Source organism: Callorhinchus milii, unplaced genomic scaffold (genome assembly GCF_018977255.1).
Source record: "Callorhinchus milii isolate IMCB2004 unplaced genomic scaffold, IMCB_Cmil_1.0 Scaffold37, whole genome shotgun sequence".
Lineage (NCBI taxonomy): Eukaryota > Metazoa > Chordata > Chondrichthyes > Chimaeriformes > Callorhinchidae > Callorhinchus > Callorhinchus milii.
Genome location: NW_024704778.1, coordinates 629,175 through 648,441, shown reverse-complemented (window position 1 = coordinate 648,441; position 19,267 = coordinate 629,175). Strand labels below are relative to the sequence as shown.

The window sequence follows — 19,267 nt, the reverse complement described above, 5'->3', positions numbered from 1 at the left end:
ATATATTCTGTGAAGCACTTTGAGACGTCTTGACAACATGATAAGGCGCTGTATCAAATGCAAGGATTATTATCATTGCTGTTATTATTACCATTTCTATTGTTTATTATTATTGTTATATTATTATTGTTATTATTATTGTTATATTATTATTGTTATTATTACTGTTATATTATTGTTATTATTATTGTTATTACTGTTATTCTATTGTTATTATTACTGTTATATTATTATTATTACTGTTATTATATTATTGTTACTATTATTACTGTTATTATATTATTATTGATCAGGAGCTAGAAAAAGACATCACTGAGTTCCTCACAACAATGACAGGGAAACCACCTCAGGTTCAGGTCAATGAAGTGACGATGAACATTCGCATTAAAGGTTACTTTGATTCCGAGCTGAAATCGTGGCTGATGGAGAAAGGATTCTGACGTCACATCTGGGCTGAAAGACCCGTTTCTGCTCATTGTGTGGAACAGCAAGATCAGCCTGGCCTCGGGTGTGGAAATATCTATTGAAACTGACAACAAATCAATGATTTCCTTTTGTGTGTTTGTGTGAGTTATTCTATTTTCAAGTCCCCATGTCAAGACTTGGAATCACAGTTGAAGCTGACGATCCAATGCAGTGCTGGACGGTGTTGCTTTGTCAGAGACACCGTCCGTCAGATGAGACGTTAAAACGAGCTTCCACCTGCATGTTCAGGTGGACATTAAAAATCTCCTGCGGCACTATTGGAATAGAGAAGGGAGTTTCTCTCCCTCTCTGTCTCTCTCTCGTCCCCGTGTCAATAATCCCCCAAATAAAATTTGTCGCTCACTCCATAGGTATTTGTGGGAAACTGCTGTGTACACATTGTGCTGTCGTACCTACCTCCAAATACAGTCACTACACTTTACAATATATTCTGTGAAGTGCTTTGAGTTTGTCTCAAGAACCCGTTACGGCTCTGTGTCAAATACATAGATTTTTTATTAATAATAAACAGTGATATTAATGTTTAGATACTCAGTGATTTATTAATTTGGGATAGAAAGTGCGATTGGTATTTGTGTGTCGAGCTGTGAAATGTGACCAGGCAGCTTTGAGTGAGAGAGAGATAGAGAGAGAGAGGTCACGGGGGGACAGAGCTCAGAGTGTGAAATAGAGAGGTCACATAGGGTCAGATAGTCTGTGTCATCAGCGAGGGGGGAGGTGTTTCCCGCAGAGAGATCTCCTCATTCTTGGGCTCGCTTTCCTTTTGCATCTTTTTTTTCCAGCTGGAGAGGAAATCACAAGATTGATACCTCGTTATGGTATGGCAACTCATGTTCAGCGGTCAGCAATGTCAGGAGCAGTTTATTTGGCCACCCGGGGGTCTAACACACACGGAAACCAATCTCCATGCTTCAAGAGTCTCCAATCCCAACTGAGATTTCCATTCATCCCATCTACGCTTGGAAATCCCAGAGATAGATTGTTGGGATGGAAGCCTTTGGATTATGGCTGGATCCATCTACATTGTACAGATTAATGTTTTACATTTTTTTGAAGGAATTTCGTTGGGATTTGTTTGTTAGGTCAGGTTGTCAAGGAATACGGGCAAAGGCGGGTAATTGGAGTTGAGGTACAGATCAGCCATGATCTTATAGAATGGTGGAACAGGCTCAAGGGGCTGATTGGCCTCCTCCTGTTCTATGTCTCACATACCTGCTCTCCACCCCCTCAATCGATTCTGGCAAAGGAATGTTCAACGTTTCCCGGAGGAAAAAGGCCACAATCCCAGCGAGGACGGCAACTCCACCGTATATTGCCATCGGCAAAAAGGAAACGTAATCACCAGTCATCTTCACCAGCGGGGCCACCATGGATCCAATCCTGGCCATCGAACTGACCAGCCCCATCCCTGTCTGCCTGCAGCCGTGCCCAATATAATCAATCAATCAATCAGTCAGTCAATCTATTAACCCACTAGTCAAACAATAATAACAATAATAATATTGGCATTTGGTAAAGCACTTTATCATGTCTTCAACCCTGTCTTAAGATGGGGTCTTATTATCAGGAGTTAGTGTGCGACAGCGCCATGTGTCTTGTTATCAGGAGTTAGTGTGTGATAGGGACACGGCTACACACCTGACCACAGTAGGGTACAGTTCTCCTGCGTGTAAATAGGCGCAGCTGAAACTAGCTGCAAGACATCCTTTCCCAATCGCAGCGAATGAGGTGCGTAAATTGCTCATTTCTGGAGGAGAAATGGACAATAATAATAATAATAATAATAATCCTTGCATTTGATGTAGCGCTTTTTTTTCACGTCTTCTGTCTCAAAGTGCTTTACAGAATATGCTGTAAAGTGAATTGACTGAATATTTGTGGGCGAAACGCGGCAGCCAATTGCGCACAGCAGTGTTCCACGAACGGTCGTGGATTAAAAATGACCAATTTATTATTGTTTTGTTGGAGTGATTATTATCAGGCGTGTGGAGTAAGGAAACTTGCCCAAGGTTTCGCCCTCTGCCCGGAATTGAATCCAGGTATCTCGCTTGCAAGACGAGTGCTCTAACCACTGAGCTACAGGACTGCACAAGGACAATGAGCATAACTGGCAATAATAACAATAACAACAGTAATAATAATCCTGACTTTTGACCCAGCGCATTATCACATCTTTGAGATGTTTCAAAGCGCTTCACAGGATACACTGTAAAGTGTAGTGAATGTATATTTTGTGGGCAAAACGCAGCAGCCAATTTGAACACCCTCAGCCTCTTGTGAGGAAGAAGAGAAGGTAGTGGATGGAGGGAGGGAGAATGAAGGGAGAGGGTGGGTGGAGGGAAGGAGGATGGATGGGTGGAGGGAGTATGAAGGGAGGAGGGAGTGAAGATGGAGGGAGGAGGGAGGGAGCGTGACCCCCTACCTTGAGGAATGAAGATGTTGATGATGATAATGGTGCCGGCCAAGATGAGAGACGAGCCCTGAGTAAACCGTCGCCCAATCAGACTCATGGTAGCGACACCAACCAATTTAGCTGGAATATCAACAGCAGCGAAGATCATCTGAATCAGATAAATGTTCACCCCGAAACCTTGCAGGTCTATGGATAATCCATAATAGGCGAAACTCACTGAGAACCTGGGTGGAGAACAGAACGTAAGATGAAAGAAGACCAAGGACCATCTCCACTATCCTAGCCTTTGCTTGAAATGTGTCCCAAACAATGGAGTCCTGTAGTATAGTGATTAGTGAGAGGACGCCGGTTTGATTCCCAGGCGGGTCAGGGCGAAATCTTAAGCAAGTTTCCTTACTGCACACACACGCCACTGTTTGCCAGCAGTAAGTAGGAACCTGGTTTAGTCGATCGGCGGATCGCTTTCCGGAGATAATAACCCCTCAAATAAATGTTGGTCACGCAATGCTCGACTGTGTGTGGGACACTGCTGTGCAAACACTGCCACTACACTTTACAGTATATTCTGTGAAGCGCTTTGAGACATGTCAACGATGTGATAAGGTGCTGTATTAAATGCAAGGATTATTATTATAATTATTATAGTTTGGGACACGACATGTCTCGTGACTGCCAGGATAGTGGAACGGCAAACTGGATGGAACTTGTCTTCTTTTGTCTAGTAATTCTTAATGTTCTCAGGCCAACAACTTACCAAACTACCATCGTGCAACAGGCCGTCCTTCGCATGACGGGGGTGTGGAACAGGTCGGTCACACTGTAACCAGTCTTGCATTTTGAAAGTTCTTTTTCCATATGTGACTTAACAATCTGTGGGGAAATACAACCATCATATAATAATAATAATAATGCTTGCATTTGATATAGTGTCATTGAGACATCTCAAAGTGCTTCACTGTAAAGTGTAGTTACTTTGTATTTTTGTGGGCAAAACACACCAGCCAATTGCACACAGCAGTGTCCCACGAACAGTTATAAGAATAAGAATAATCCTTGCATTTGATATAGCGCTTTTCACATCTTCTCGACGTCTCAAAGTACTTCACAGAATATGCTGTAAAGTGAATTGACAGAATATTTATGGGCGAACACGGCAGCCAATTGCGCACAGCAGTGTCCCACAAACAGTCGTGGATTAAAAATGACCAATTTATTATTGTTTTGTTTTGGAGGGATTATTATTAGGCTCTGTGTGGAGTAAGGAAACTTGCCCAAGGTTTCGCATGGAATTGAACCCAGGTCTCCGCTTGCAAAGCGAGTGCTCTAACCACTGAGCTACAGGACTCCACCTGAGCTACAGCACTGATTGCAATACCACAAGTGAAACCAATACAACACGGTTTTACAGCTCAAATAGGTGGTTCCTATTGGTGACCGAGACTTCACGGAGAAACACGAGTATAAGACAGTGACTGGAGGATTGAGGATTGAATTCTCTAAATAGAGAATTTAGAAGGAACTTCTTCAGACAGAGGGCAGCACTATGCAGAACTCACTCCCACAAGTGGCAATTGAAGCAGATAATACAGATAGATTTACATCACTATAATAACCCCTGAAGCTCTCAGCCCCTGAAGTTCGCAGCCCCTGAAGCTCTCAGCCCCTGAAGCTTTCGCCCTGCCTGGAAGGACATTGTGTGATCAACATTTATTTGAAAGCGGTCCGCCGATCAACTAACAACCAGGTTCCTACTTACTGCTGGTTAACAAATTTGCCCACAATTCCAGTTGCGGTTTGAGTGAACACATTATTATTATTTATTAATTTTGGTAGGATTATTACTGGGAATTGAACCTTGGTCCTCTCGCTTTAATTATGCTCTGATCACTATGCTAGATGCTGGAAGCAGGAGAGGAATGCGAAACGTGACTGACCGACCCACCCACTCACCCACCCACCGACTCACCGCGGCTGTGAGTTTGCTGCCCTCGGCCTCCCTGCCATTCAGCCTGGCCACTCGCTTCAGCTGGTTCACGGCCACATCGGCTTTGTCGTTCATTATCAGCCATCGTGCCGACTCCGGGAACCACCTGCCAGGGATCGAGGGGTTAACAACGAAGGCACAGACACAGGACACCTCCCTACCTCTCCCACCTCCTTACTCCCCTACCCACTACCCACTGCTCCCGTTCAGCTGGCTCCAGCCTCCTGCTTGTCTCTCGCGCTCTCCATTCCACCATCGCCGGTTTTATGGAATTCTCAGTTGGATTTGGAGACCCTGAAGCTCCATGATGGGTGTCCGTGAGTTTTAGTTATTGCTGAGTGAGATTAGGCTGCTCTCCCCCAACAACAACAACAACAGACATCTACACAACTCCTTTTACATCAGAAAAATGTACCCGGGGGGTGGAGGGCATGAAGGGTGGGGTAGGAGGGTGGGGGCAAGTGGGTGGGGAGATAGGAAGGTGGGAGCAGGAGGGTGGGGGCAGGCGGTTGGGGGTAGGAGGGTGGCCGAAGGCACCATCGAAGAAGAGGGTATTCAGATAGGACCTAAAGGTGGCAAGAGAGGGGGTAATGCAAGGGATTGCGGGATAGAGTTTGGGGGCAGAGATGCTGAATGCCCGACCACCAATGGTGGGGTGGGAAGTGCGGGGACCTGAAACAGGCTGGTGTCCGCCAAGCAGAGGGAGCAGACAGGCTGATCTGGGATGATTAGGTCAGAGAGGTGGGGGGAGCAAGACCTTGGAAGGCTCTTGAAGATAAGAACAAGGGTTTTGTACTTAATTCTCTGTGGGATGGGGAGCCAGTGAAGCCGGGCAAGAACGGGGTTGATAGTCTCCCGGAGCCTGATGCAGGAGAGGACACGAGCTGCAGAGGTTCTGAATGATCTGCAACTTATGGAGGGAAGAGTTGGGAAGTCCAGTGAGCAGGCAGTTGGTGTAGTCAAGCCGGGAAGTAATGAAACCACAGATCAGGGTCTTGGCGACCTGCGGTGAGAGGCAGTGTTAATGGCTGACATTACCAGGAGTATAGGAAGTAGATGAAGAAGGGGGCGGACACTGCGAACTGTAGCCAACGCCAATTCCTTAGTGCGTACGCCAAGCCAACCAGGAGGAACTGCCCAATCGTGTAACTGTAATTATTCAGCGTTGCCACAGACGTCCGCACTTTAGTTGGAATCCATTCAACCGCTGTCGGGAGTTCAGGAAATCAGGAAAGCGTTATTAATAATAATTATAATAATAATAATCCTTGCATTTGTTACAGCGCCTTATCATTTCGCCCACAAATATACGGTCAATTCACTTTGCAGTATATTCTGTGAAGCGCTTTGAGACGTCTCGAAGACGTGAAAAGCGCTATATCAAACGCAAAGATTATTATATTATCATCTTCGAGACAACTCAAAGCGCTTCACAGGTTACAGTGTAATTGACTGTGTATTTTGTGGGCGAAACGCGGCAGCCAATTGCGCACAGCAGCGTCCCCACAAACAGTCGTGGATTGAAGTGACCACATTATTATTGTTATTTTTGGAGGGATTGTCCAATTGTCATGAATTCTGCGAAACGCTTTGAGATGTCTCAAAAGACGTGATGAGGCACTGTGTCAAACGTAAAGGTTATTATTATGATTAACACCACAAACCAGGTAAACGATTGGCGAGTTTTACTCACTGAGAGAGAACGAGTTGAGGATGAGTCCGGACACAGCCACTCCGCACATGAACCTCCAGAAACAGAACAGGGGGAAGCTCGAGGAGAAGGAGCCACAGGTTCCGGTGATCGCCAGCTGTAAGTGAGACCAGAGCAGGATAGGGCGGCGTCCAAACCTGCGGAGAAACACGACAACACGTCAGCGAGAGAGGCCAGGGTTCCCACCTCGCCTTCCCCTGTTTACACGGTCACATTGCGGAGTGTCGTGATTAGAGCACTTGCCTGGTGCTCACCTGTCAGACATTTGGCCCATTACGATGGCTCCCACCAATACTCCGCTCATGTAGATAGATTGTGACATCTGTTTCAGAGATCGCTGATCACACACCAGGTCCCACTGTCGGGGCGAGAACGGCTCAGAGTCACTGACAACACAACAGTCTTACACACTGGGTGAGGAACAATCACCTGATCGCTTTCCTTTTGCCCGGCCGGGTGTCTGACACACACACACACACGGAAACCCATCACTGACCAGCCGGGTGTCTGACACACGTGGAAACCCAGCACTGTGGTTAAAGAGACTCCAAACCCAACTGAAAATTCCATGCATCCCACCTACACATAGAAATGCCAGAGATAGGACGCCCCCCTGCTTACTTAATTCCGGAGAGCATTAGGTGCAGGTTGTGCATTGGGGGTAACTGCTGGGGTCTAACCAGCTAAATCCACACACAGCTTGGCCATCGAGAGAGAGAGGGTCAGAGAGTGCTGTCTGTCTGGCCAAGCTTTCCCGCTGCTTGTCCAGCTGGAACCACCCGACCTGTCAAATCTGATCACTTGTACATGTTCTCTATGTGATAACAAAGACTTTGTGTGTCAGCCTGGCTCAGTCACTCACACTCTCGCCTCCTGGTCAGAAGGTTTGAGCCTCCACGCCAGGAATCACAGTCTAAGCCCAGGCTCCAACCCCGTGCTGGGGCGGGTGGTGTCGCGATGTCAGAGACGCCGTCCTTCGGGTGAGGCTTTAAACTTTAAACTTTCCCCGTCTGCCGAGTTGGGTGGTTGTTAAAGATCTCCCACGGCGACTGCTTGAAAAGAGAAGGGAGTTTCTCTCTCTCTCTCTCCCAGTGTCCTGGCCGACATTCCCCAGATACAAATTGGTCACTCACTTCATGGCTGTTTGTGGGAAATTGCAATCACACAGTCACTACACCTCGCAGTGTATCCTGTGATAACAGTATAAACTGGGTCCTCAGCCTTAAACTACTACTATTAATAATCCTTGTATTTGATATGGTGCCTTTGAGATGCCTCAAACAGTCGTGGATTGAGTGACCAAACTATCAATTATTGTGAAGAGATTATTACACCAGGAAAGCGATCTGTCAATTGACTAACAAGTGGGTTCCTACTTATTGCGAGTGGTGTGGGTGTGTGGAGTAAGGAAACTTGCCCAATGTTTGGCGCTGACATGCCCGGGAATTGAACCCAGATCTTCTCGCTTGTGATGTGAGCCACTGATCTGCAGGGAACTCATGAAGACCTTGAACATAGATGCTCTCTCCTACCTCGGTAATGATGGTGGTGACTGTGACACACACTCACACAGACACACACACACCTCGCTGATGATGCTGCTGGTGACGTCCCCGTGGCTGTACAGCCATCCGTCTGTACACGGCCGTGTGGTGGAGCTGCCGTCCCCGTGGGTGCGGTTGGGATCCAGGAATTGCCACTGAGGCTCAGCAAACAGCCGGCACCTCTCTGGGCGGCCCTCCCTGTCCAAGGGGATGAACACCGGCAGGAGCAGCTCCTCGGCCAGCACTTTGCCCGTCACGTTCCCGGGACTTTGCAGGGAAGCGTTGCCGAGGGCGTCCGCACGGATACGGCAGCGGTGATCAGGAACGACAGCCACAAAGTTCTGGAGCAGGACATGACTCATGCTGGTCAAAGCCGGCAATAATGACAACAAAGTGTATGTGATTTGGAACTTCCCAAAACCTCCAACATCGTCCAGCAGATCATCAAACCCCATCGATCTGTCACTCAGCTTCAGCTGCTACAGACTGAGAGACGCTGAGAGAGAATGTGTGTGTCTGCGTCTGTGTGTGTGTGTGTGTGTACTTGTCTGTGTGTCTGTGTGTGTGAGACTGATAGAGAAGGACTGAGTGTGAGAGAGAGAGCATGTGAGTGAGAGAGACTAACTCAGTCGCTGAGAGAGACAGAGAGAGAGAGAGAGGCTGAGAGTCGGTGTTGACTGAGTGACGGAGCAGGTTACAGAGACTTATTGGCCGAGACGTTGTGTGTGTGTATTTGGCTTTTCAGAGAATTGTTGGATTTAAGCAATGGCTAATCTCGCCGTCACACAGTTACTTTTCTCTCGGAATCTCAGCTAAACTTTAGCATTAATGGAATTGTCTTGAATGTTCCTGGAGGCAGCAGAGGACAGGACGGGGAGTTGGGGTTGGTGGGGCTGAGGGTGGTTCTCACTGACAGTCAAAGGTTCAAGTTTCACCAGCACTGGGTGAGAAATCCAGGTCCATCGATGTCTGATTCCTTCAGGTTAAACATCGCTAGATATTGTTAACTAGCGGACACTTTATCATTGTGTGCAGGTCAACATATCTGTAACATCCTGACTTAGAAGTGAAAGGTTTCTTTACTAATAACTGAGCCAGGCTCACACACACACACACACACACACACACAAGTACCTACAAGCCAACAATAGTAATAGTAGCAATAATAATCCTTGCATTTGACCCGGCGCCTCATCACATCTTCGAGACGTCTCAAAGCACTTTGCAGAATATACAGTGAAGTGTAGTGACTGTATTTTGTGGACGAAACGCGGCAGCCGATTGTGCACAGCAGCGTCCCCACACACAGTTGTGGAGTGAATGAGCAATTTTATTTGGGAGATTGTTGGGCAGACACTGGGAGAGAGAGAGAGAAAGAGAGAGAAACTCAATTCTCTTTTCGAATAACGCCGCAGAAGATCTTCAGTGTCCACTTGAACAGTCGGCCAAGGGAGTGGGTCTAACATCTCATCCGAAGGACAGTAGATCTGACAATGCACCCCCCTCCCCCAGCATTAGAGCATCAGCTTAGGCTGTGTGTTTCCACGTCCAGGTGTGGGGGCTTGAATCCACAACTTTCTGACTCAGACACGCCTACCTTGGTGACGATGGTGGCTGCCACATAGACACACACACACACAGACTTCGGTGATGATGATGGTGGTGGTGACACAGACAGACACACGCAGATACATACACGGACACGCACAGACCTCGCTGATGATGGTGCTGGTGACGTCCCCGTGGCTGTACAGCCATCCATTCGTACACGGCCGTGTGGTGGAGCTGCCGTCCTCGTGGGTGCGGTTGGGATCCAGGAATTGCCACTGAGGCTCAGCAAACAGCCGGCACCTCTCCGGGCGGCCCTCCCTGTCCAGGGGGATGAACACCGGCAGGAGCAGCTCCTCGGCCGGCACTTCGCCCGTCACGTTCCCGGGACTTTGCCGGGAAGCGTTGCCGAGGGCGTCCGCACGGATACGGCAGCGGTGATCAGGAACGGCAGCCACGAAGTTCTGGAGCAGGTTGTGACTGGCCATCATTAACACCGGCAGCGCCAGCAACGTGACGTGAACCATCTGGAACCTTCCAGTGCTCCCCACCATCTCCAGCAGGTCAGTAAATCCCATCGTGGAAAACCTCTGCGTCAGCGGCAGAACAGAACAGAGCATCAGTGAGATTGTTACTGAGAGACACTGTTACTGAGTGAGATAGTTACTGAGAGACATTGTTACTGAGAGACACTGTTACTGGGAGACATTGTTACTGAGAGACATTGTTACTGAGAGATTGTTACTGAGAGACATTGTTACTGAGAGATTGTTACTGAGAGACACTGTTACTGAGAGACATTGTTACTGAGAGACATTGTTACTGAGGGACACTTACTGAGAGAGATTGTTACTGAGAGACATTGTTACTGAGAGACACTGTTACTGAGAGACACTGTTACTGAGAGACACTGTTACTGAGAGACATTGTTACTGAGACGTTGTTACTGGGAGAGATTGTTACTGAGAGACATTGTTACTGAGAGATTGTTACTGAGAGACACTGTTACTGAGAGACACTGTTACTGAGAGACATTGTTACTGAGAGACATTGTTACTGAGAGACACTGTTACTGAGAGACATTGTCACTGAGAGACATTGTCACTGAGAGACATTGTTACTGGGAGAGATTGTTACTGAGAGACATTGTTACTGAGAGATTGTTACTGAGAGATTGTTACTGAGAGAGATTGTTACTGAGAGAGATTGTTACTGAGACATTGTTACTGAGACATTGTTACTGAGAGAGATTGTTACTGAGAGATTGTTACTGAGAGACATTGTTACTGAGGGACATTGTTAATGAGATTGTTACTGAGATACATTGTTCCTGAGAGAGATTATTACTGAGATTGTTACTGAGATTGTTACTGAGAGATATTCTTATTGAGAGACCCTGTTACTGAGATTGTTACTGAGAGAGAGATTGTTACTTAAAGAAATAGTTACTGACAGAGACAGTTACCGAGAGAGAGAGAGACTTACTAACTCCGAGGCTGTTGATGACCGAGAGACTGTTGTGGACTGAGAGTCGGTGAATGAGAGAGAGAGAGAGAGAGAGAGGCTGAGAGTCGGTGTTGACTGAGTGACGGAGCAGGTTACAGAGACTTATTGGCCGAGACGTTGTGTGTGTGTATTTGGCTTTTCGGAGAATTGTTGGATTTAAGCAATGGCTAATCTCGCCGTCACACAGTTACTTTTCTCTCGGAATCTCAGCTAAACTTTAGCATTAATGGAATTGTCTTGAATGTTCCTGGAGGCAGCAGAGGACAGGACGGGGAGTTGGGGTTGGTGGGGCAGAGGGTGGTTCTCACTGACAGTCAAAGGTTCAAGTTTCACCAGCACTGGGTGAGAAATCCAGGTCCATCGATGTCTGTCCAAATCCTCTCAAGAGACAATCATGAGCTAACGTTATCGCGAGGACTTATAACTGTCCGTGACTGTTATCAGCCTCTGAGAGAGACTGTCTGGGTCAACATGATATGATGCAATTTGAAGTCCTTTAGTATTTGGAGCTCCCGCCTCGCAAGCGAGAGGACCGGGCTCCATCCAGTTCTGTTTATGGGACATGTGGCTGTTTGCGGACACTGATGTGTGCAGTCGGCTGCCGCGTTTCACCCACGGAATACAGTCTCCTTTGTGTCACAGTGTATCCTGAGACGTAGTTCCGACATGAGAAGTCATCGTATTGAATACAAGGATTATTATTATTATAAGTACAAGTCGCTGTTGTCAGCCCGGACTGTGAGCTGGAGCTGCTGACGTGGGGGGTGGGTTGAACCCACAAACTGTCTCCGAGTTGGAGGTAAAAGCACCAGTGACCGAGCCAGGCTCCCTCTGACCTGTGATCCATATTTACAGGACTTTAATGATCAGTTTTGTTTGGTTAGGGATAACGTTAAAGATTAAAACATTCCTGCTCCTTGTGTAACGCTAATGTGTTGCTATGGTTTTTTCTACTTAGAAACAATAAAACCCCCTCACCTTCGCTCCCCTCCCCACCTCCCCCCCCCCACATTCTCGCTCCCCTCTTTCTCATGTGTATAATCATGGGGTCACGGAGCAGGAGAGGACACGAGCTGCAGAGTTCTGGATGATCCATATATGAACCTTTCGAACATTCCACTTAACCCAAGTGCACGATTACACAATAATTGGTTAAGTTTGAAACAGAACTTTGTAAACAAGCCATTGACACTTGTACAGCTGCCCTAACACGTGCTCATTCGACACGTTTACATACGGTTAAGTCAGTTAAACACGTGGAAAGCGAGAACAAGCGAGGACATGGGTTCAATTCCCGGGCAAGTTAACTTAGCAGCAGTAAGTAGGATTGTTAGTCGATTGACGGATCGCTTTCCAGGGTTAATGATCCCTCCAAAAAAAGATAAAATTGGTAACTCAATCCACGACTGTTTGTGGGGACTTCGCTGTGTGCAATTGGCTGCCGCGTTTCGCCCACAAAATAGTCACTACACTTTACTGTGTGTCCTTGAAGCTCTTTTGAGACGTCTCAACAACATAAGGCGCTGCATCAAATGCAAGGATTATTATGATAAACCATCGGATATTTGGCTGTTTGGAATGGAATGCGCTCTCTCTCTCTCTCTCTCCTTGGAGGGGCGCCTCCTGTCTACCTAATTCCGGAGAGTATTAGGCGCAGGTTGGCAAGAGCCCAGTGTTGGGGTAACTGCTGGAGTCTACCCAGTTGAAACCAAATGCCACTTAGCTACACAGGGCAAGGAGGTGGCAGTGCTCTCACACTGACCTGTGTTGCCCACCACGTAGCTTGTTCCTGGTACTTACCTAAAGTCAACGTCAACAAGACCGAGGCTCCCGCCAGCGCCTCCTCACCTCAGGCGCTGACAGCATCACCATCCATGGCCGCTCACTCCACCGCGCTAAGCCAGTCCCGAACCTTGGGGTCTTGTTTGACCCTCAGCCATCCTTTCTACCCCACATCTGGTCCATGACCCGCTCTGCCTTCCCCCACCTCCCCAGCATCGCCCGTCTCCACCGCTGTCTCATATCACAGGCCCCCGAGACCCTCAAACACGAGTTCATAACATCCTGACTATGCAAACTCCTTGACATACGGGAAGAACAAGGAGGCCACAGAGACATGGGGGGGAGGGGGTGGGGGGGGGGGGTGGGGTGGGGGGGGGGGGGGGACACAAACAGGAGGAACAGGGAGGCCATTCACTGTTGGCAGTTCATCGTTTATTGAAGGTGAAATATTGAGTCTTTCCACAGAGACACAGACACAGCGATCGATACCACAGAGACATGGTTTACTGCCGGGGGTGGGGGCTGCCAGGGAGGGGGGTCGCCAGGGAGGGGGGGGTCGCCGGGGAGGGGGGGTCGCCAGGGGAGGGGGGTCGCCAGGGAGGGGGGTCGCCAGGGAGGGGGGTCGCCAGGGAGGGGGGTCGCCAGGGAGGGGGGGTCACCAGGGAGGGGGGGTCGCCAGGGAGGGGGGTCGCCAGGGAGGGGGGTCGCCAGGGAGGGGGGGGGTCGCCGGGGAGGGGGGTCACCGGGGAGGGGGGTCGCCAGGGAGGGGGGGGTCGCCAGGGAGGGGGGTCACCAGGGAGGGGGGTCGCCAGGGAGGGGGGTCGCCGGGGAGACCAGGACTGGTACCACAGCCACCAAGACTGTTGCCAGGGACAGTGATCAGTAACTAAGGGCTGTAGTGATCAGAGTATTGATCAGTCTCCGGAGCTCTCTCCCACATCCGCATCGATGATCGGGGGATTGATCAGCGATGAGGGGTGGGGTACTGATTAGTGTTTGCCGGTATTGATCTGTGATCAGCCTCTTGGGGAAGGGAGTATTGATCAGTGATCCGGGTCAGTATTAATCAATTTCTAGCAAGGTATTGATCAGTGGTTGAGGGGAGTATTGATCAATGATCAGAGGAAAGTATTGATGATTGATTGGGGGCATAGAAGGGGATGGATATGGATCAGCCTCTCCCTCCCCCACCCTCAGTCCTTGCTGCTGCGTGTGATCAGGGCGAGAGAGGGAGGGTGGGGGGGGAGTATTGATCCGTGATCAGGAGGAGATAGCGGGGGAAATATTGATCAGTATCTATCGATCAGCCCGGCTCAGTCCTTGTCGCTGGGGGTGAGGAGTGGGGGGTATTGATCAGCCTCTGGGTGTATCGATCAGTCATAGAGAAGGGGATGAATATTGATCCGCAGCCTCAGTCCTCATCGATGATTTAACTGCGGGGTATCGATCAGTGGTTGAGCAGAGGGTGAATATCGATTACCCCCCAAACCCCCCCCACCCCCCACACCCCCTCCTCAGTCCCGGTCGATGGAGGTGATCGGCGATTATCGATCCGTTCGCCCTCAGTCCTCGTCCCCGGGGGCGATGAGGCCCTTGTCGGCGAGTTCGGGCACCTCGACGGCGAGCCACGGCGCGAGGCCGAGGGCCAGGAGGTGCGCGAGGCCGAGGCGGGGCTGGTGCCGGGCCCAGAGCGGCTGGAAGTGCCGCGAGAGGCAGACGCGGCCGCCGCGGTACATTTTGGCCGTCTTCCCGTCCAGGCCCGGGAGCGCGGGCTCGGGGGCGGCGGCGGGATAGGCCGCGGGTACCGTCAGCTGCAGCCGGAAGCCGTAGCGGAGCAGCCGGTGCACGGCCCAGCACCGCCCGGACCAGCGCGTCCCGTCCGCGCTCGCCTCCAGCCGGAACCACCCGCCGCCCGGGCCCGAGGCCCCGCCCGCGGCCTCGCGGCTCAGCTCCACGTAGCGGATCAGCGCCGCGTACTCCTCCCGCAGCCGCCGGGCCCAGGCGGCCGGTCCCGAGCGCGGCCCCGAGGCCTCGCGGAGCAGCGGGATCCCGGCCGCCTCCCCCCCGAGCCCCGCCGGCCCCGGGTCCAGCTCCGGCCCCGGGCCCCGGGCGGCCCGCGAGGCCTCGGGCTTTCCTGCCGGTCTCCTCCCGCCGCTCGGTGTCCTCCGGCCCGCGGGCCCGACCGCCTTTTCCGGTGTAGGCCGCGAAGCCGCGGGTTTTCCTGCGGGTTCGGGCTCCAACCGCAGCTGCTGGAGTTTAGGCCCCAAAGCCTCGGGCTCGAGTACAGCCCCGGACTCCGCCGCCGCCGCCGCCTCCTCGTCCTCCTCCTCCTCCTCCCGCCGCCGCTTCTCCTCCTCGTCACTGGACATGACTGACCCCTCCCCCCCCGACACTGACCCACACACACACACACAGCGCCGCTGAACAGCCGCTCAAACCCTCATTAAACAACTCCTCCCCTCACTGACTGACATGGCCGCCCCCCCCCCCCCCGCACTGCCCCCGCACTGCCCCCGCACTGCCCCCCCCCCCCGCACTGCCCCCCCCCCCCCCCGCACTGCCCCCCCCCCCGCACTGCCCCCCCCCGCACTGCCCCCCCCCCCGCACTGCCCCCCACCCCCCGCACTGCCCCCCACCCCCCGCACTGCCCCCCCCCCGCACTGCCCCCCACCGCACTGCCCCCCCCCGCACTGCCCCCCCCGCACTGCCCCCCCCCCCGCACTGCCCCCCCGCACCCCCCCCCCCCGCCCCCGCACTGCCCCCCCGCACTGCCCCCCCCCCCACTGCCCCCCCGCACTGCCCCCCCCCCGCACTGCCCCCCCCCGCACGCCCCCCCCCGCACTGCCCCCCGCACTGCCCCCCCCCCCGCACTGCCCCCCCCCCGCACTGCCCCCCCCCCGCACTGCCCCCCCCCCCCCCCCGCACTGCCCCCCCCCCACTGCCCCCGCACTGCCCCCCCCCCGCACTGCCCCCCCCCGCACTGCCCCCCCCCCCGCACTGCCCCCCCCCGCGCACAAACATAAATATAGAAACGTAAATGTGAGTTGTTGCTGTTGTCTATTGAAACCAGGTGTAGACACACAGCGCCACCTGCTGGTCAGCTATCGCACTGCACCACCTTGTGTGACTGCGCCCCCACACTCTGTGGAGGCCTTGAGTTCAGGGGTTAGACCCCTCCCTCACACCCCACAGCCCCTGTAGCTCAGGGGTTAGACCCCTCCCTTCGCACCCCACAGCCCCTGTAGCTCAGGGGTTAGACCCCTCCCCTCCCACCCCACAGCCCCTGTAGCTCAGGGGTCAGACCCCTCCCTCACACCCCACAGCCCCTGTAGCTCAGGGGTTAGACCCCTCCCTCGCACCCCACAGCCCCTGTAGCTCAGGGGTCAGACCCCTCCCCTCACACCCCACAGCCCCTGTAGCTCAGGGGTTAGACCCCATCTCACACCCCACAGCCCCTGTAGCTCAGGGGTTAGACCCCTCCCCTCACACCCCACAGCCCCTGTAGCTCAGGGGTTAGACCCCTCCCCTCACACCCCACAGCCCCTGTAGCTCAGGGGTTAGACCCCTCCCCTCACACCCCACAGCCCCTGTAGCTCAGGGGTTAGACCCCTCCCCTCACACCCCACAGCCCCTGTGACAGAAAGAGAGAGAGTGTGACTGAGGGACACTGCACTCCGAGAGAGAGAGAGAGAGAGAGAAGCAATGGATAATCTGGACGCCACACATCAGTCACTAGTTATCTTTCTCTGGCTATCTCAATCCTAAACCTGGTTTGCATGGAATTCTCTTCTGGAGGCAGCGGAGGGGAGGAAGCTGAGATGTGGTTGGTGGGGCCGAGGATGTGTATCTGAGAGACGATCGAAGGTCTACGAGGAAGAGGTAGAAACTGGGCAGATAATCAATCATATTAATAATATTGCAGCTGGTGAAGAAACTGGGGTTTCGGGCAGTGGCTGCTGGAAGGCGTTGGCTCGAGTCTGAGTTTGTGAAAACACGTCCAGCGCTTGAACCCACCTGGTTTGGCTGCGGAGACAACAGCAGCTTCTGCTTAAACTGCACCCCTCCAACTGGTGGAACCATGGCCGAATGGGACGGACCATGTGTCTGAGCTGCTGACAGCAAGATGGTGGCAAAGCTCTCACACTGAGCCGTGTTGTCCATTGAGAAACTCATACCTGCCGTCCCCTGAGTTAGGCTCAAACCCACACTTGTCGGGTGCCAAACGACCAACTAGTGACTGTCCTCTTGGGGCGTGGGGAGAGGGTAATCGGGGTCTCCTCGAACGTGGCAATCGAGACCCCCCTCTATGACGGTCTTTAGTCCCGGTTCCTGAGCCAGAAAGGTCTGCAGTATCCCGGGGCACTCGCTGCTGATGGCAGCACAGCCCGGCCCGGCTCATCAGCAGAAAGAGGGGATAAGATTTGCAGAAAGACATCAAGAATGAATAGGAGGAAACTGTTTCCTCTGCGGGCGGGTCAGTGACCAGAGGACACAGGTTTATGATAAATAGCAAAAGAACCAGAGGGGAGACGAGGAGACTGTTTTTTACACAGAGAGTTGTTACGGTCTGGAATGCATTGCCTGAAAGGCCGGCAAGGGGCAGATTCAATAATAGCTTTCAAAGGGGAATTGGATGGGTATTTGAAAAGGAAACACGTGCAGGACTATGGGCTGAGAGCGGGGGAGTGGGGCTAGTTGGGGTAAGAGCGGGGGGAGTGGGGGCTATTTGGAGTAAGAGCGGGGGAGTGGGGCTAGTTGGGGTAAGAGCGGGGGGAGTGGGACTAGTTGGGGTATGAGCGGGGGGAGTGGGGGCTAGTTGGGGTAAGAGTGGGGGAGTGGGACTAGTTGGGGTAAGAGCGGGGGAGTGGGACTTGTGGTAACTCTTTCAAGGAGCTGGTATAGGCACGATGGGCCGAATGGCCTCTTGCTGTGCTGTACGATTCTATGATAAAATACATAAAAGGCAGAGTTAAGCAGGAATAAGAGGCGTCGGAGAGGGAGGGAGGGGGCGGAACATAGGAACAGGAGGAGGCCAGTCAGCCCCTCAAGCCTGTTCTGCCATTCTATGAGATCGTGGCTGGTCTGAACCTCAACTCCATTTACCCGCCTTTGCCCCGTTTCCCCTGATCCCCTGACCCACAAACATCTCCACCTCAGAGTGGGGTGGGGGGGGAGAGCGGAAGAGGAAGGGGTTAGGAGGCGAGAGGGAGGGGGCTTGACTTTGGATCACGTAGAGAGAAAACCATAGCAACACATCAGCTTTACACAACGATCATTAGGAATCAGGAATGTTTTAATCTTTAACGTTATTTCCTAACCAACACATGTTGAGACTTTGCCCTCGACAAAGTCTGTGACAAAATGCTCCAATTGTGGAAGAGAAAAAAGCTCTGTGAACCTGTTTCCCACCCACTCGCCCGACCCCTCCCAATCTCCATCACCTCCCTCCCTCTCCCGTCTCCTCCTATGCCCGTGTCAATTATAATCATCCTTGATATCACCTCAGAACTGGCTCCAAGGTGACCTGCCAGCCAATGGAATGTGGATATCTAGCCCCCCACCCCCCGATGGTCTCTCTCTCTCTCTCTCTCTCTCTCGAGCCCCCCTCCCCACTCTGACGATCTTGAGCCCCCGGTTCCTGAGCCAGGAGGGGCCGCAGGGTCCCAGGGAACTCACTGCTGATGGCAGCCCGGCCCGGCCCGGCTCAGACTTGGGCAGGACCTGGAAAGGGCCGACCAGTCACTGGGGGCAGAGAATCCTCCCCCTCAGCTCTTGGTAACCCCACAGCCAAAGCCCCAACTAACTAACTCGCGCGGAGGGGGGGTCCCAGCTGGACAAGCAGCGGGAAAGCTGCCAGACATCTCTCGCTCTCTCTCTCTCTCGATGGCCGAGCTGTGTGTGGGTTTAGCTAGTTAGAACCCAGCAGTTACCCCCAAAGCACAATCTGGACTTGTTCCCCCCCCCCCCCCCCCGCCCCCCAGCCTTGGCTCACACCCAACCTATGCCTAATACTCCCTGGAATTAGTTAATAATAATAATAATCTTTATATTTGATACAATGCCTGATACTCTCCGGATTCCACGATCGAGTGTGGGACATCGCTGGGCCCAATTGGCTGCAGTGTTTTGCTCAGAAAATATATATCATCCTGTGAAGCGCTTTGAGACGTTGCAAAGACGCAATGAGGGGCTGTATCAAATTAAGGATTATTATTATTATTAAGCTATTATTATATCAGCTCCTCTGTAGCCTGTCACATCAGAAGGACGTCTCAAGGCCTTGCAAGACTTTG

The 19,267-nt window shown here is 52.1% G+C and overlaps 2 protein-coding genes across 4 annotated transcripts; both read right to left on the bottom strand.

The window, feature by feature from the left end:
- Positions 1–963: 963 nt before the first annotated feature.
- On the bottom strand, positions 964–12,091 carry slc22a20p. 3 transcript variants are annotated; one of them, XM_007911825.2, is made up of 11 exons: positions 11,172–12,091; positions 9,851–10,276; positions 6,849–6,952; positions 6,577–6,731; positions 5,922–6,090; positions 4,866–4,989; positions 3,654–3,769; positions 2,909–3,123; positions 2,125–2,233; positions 1,699–1,902; positions 964–1,268 (listed from the first exon to the last, which is right to left on the bottom strand). In XM_007911825.2, exons 2-11 carry the CDS (start codon positions 10,262–10,264, stop codon positions 1,172–1,174), a joined length of 1,707 nt encoding a protein of 568 aa, XP_007910016.1. In that variant the 5' UTR covers positions 10,265–10,276; positions 11,172–12,091; the 3' UTR covers positions 964–1,171. The 3 variants fall into 3 exon arrangements, with proteins under 3 accessions (XP_007910016.1, XP_007910014.1, XP_007910015.1); XM_007911823.2 differs by lacking the exon at positions 11,172–12,091 and having other exon boundaries at positions 9,851–10,851; XM_007911824.2 differs by lacking the exons at positions 9,851–10,276; positions 11,172–12,091 and adding an exon at positions 8,180–9,080.
- A 1,674-nt stretch (positions 12,092–13,765) lies between these two features.
- ufc1 (ubiquitin-fold modifier conjugating enzyme 1) lies at positions 13,766–15,456 on the bottom strand. The gene has a single exon (XM_007911829.2). The coding sequence runs from the start codon at positions 15,341–15,343 to the stop codon at positions 14,537–14,539; it is 807 nt and encodes a 268-aa protein (XP_007910020.2). The 5' UTR covers positions 15,344–15,456; the 3' UTR covers positions 13,766–14,536.
- Between the last annotated feature and the right edge of the window lie 3,811 nt (positions 15,457–19,267).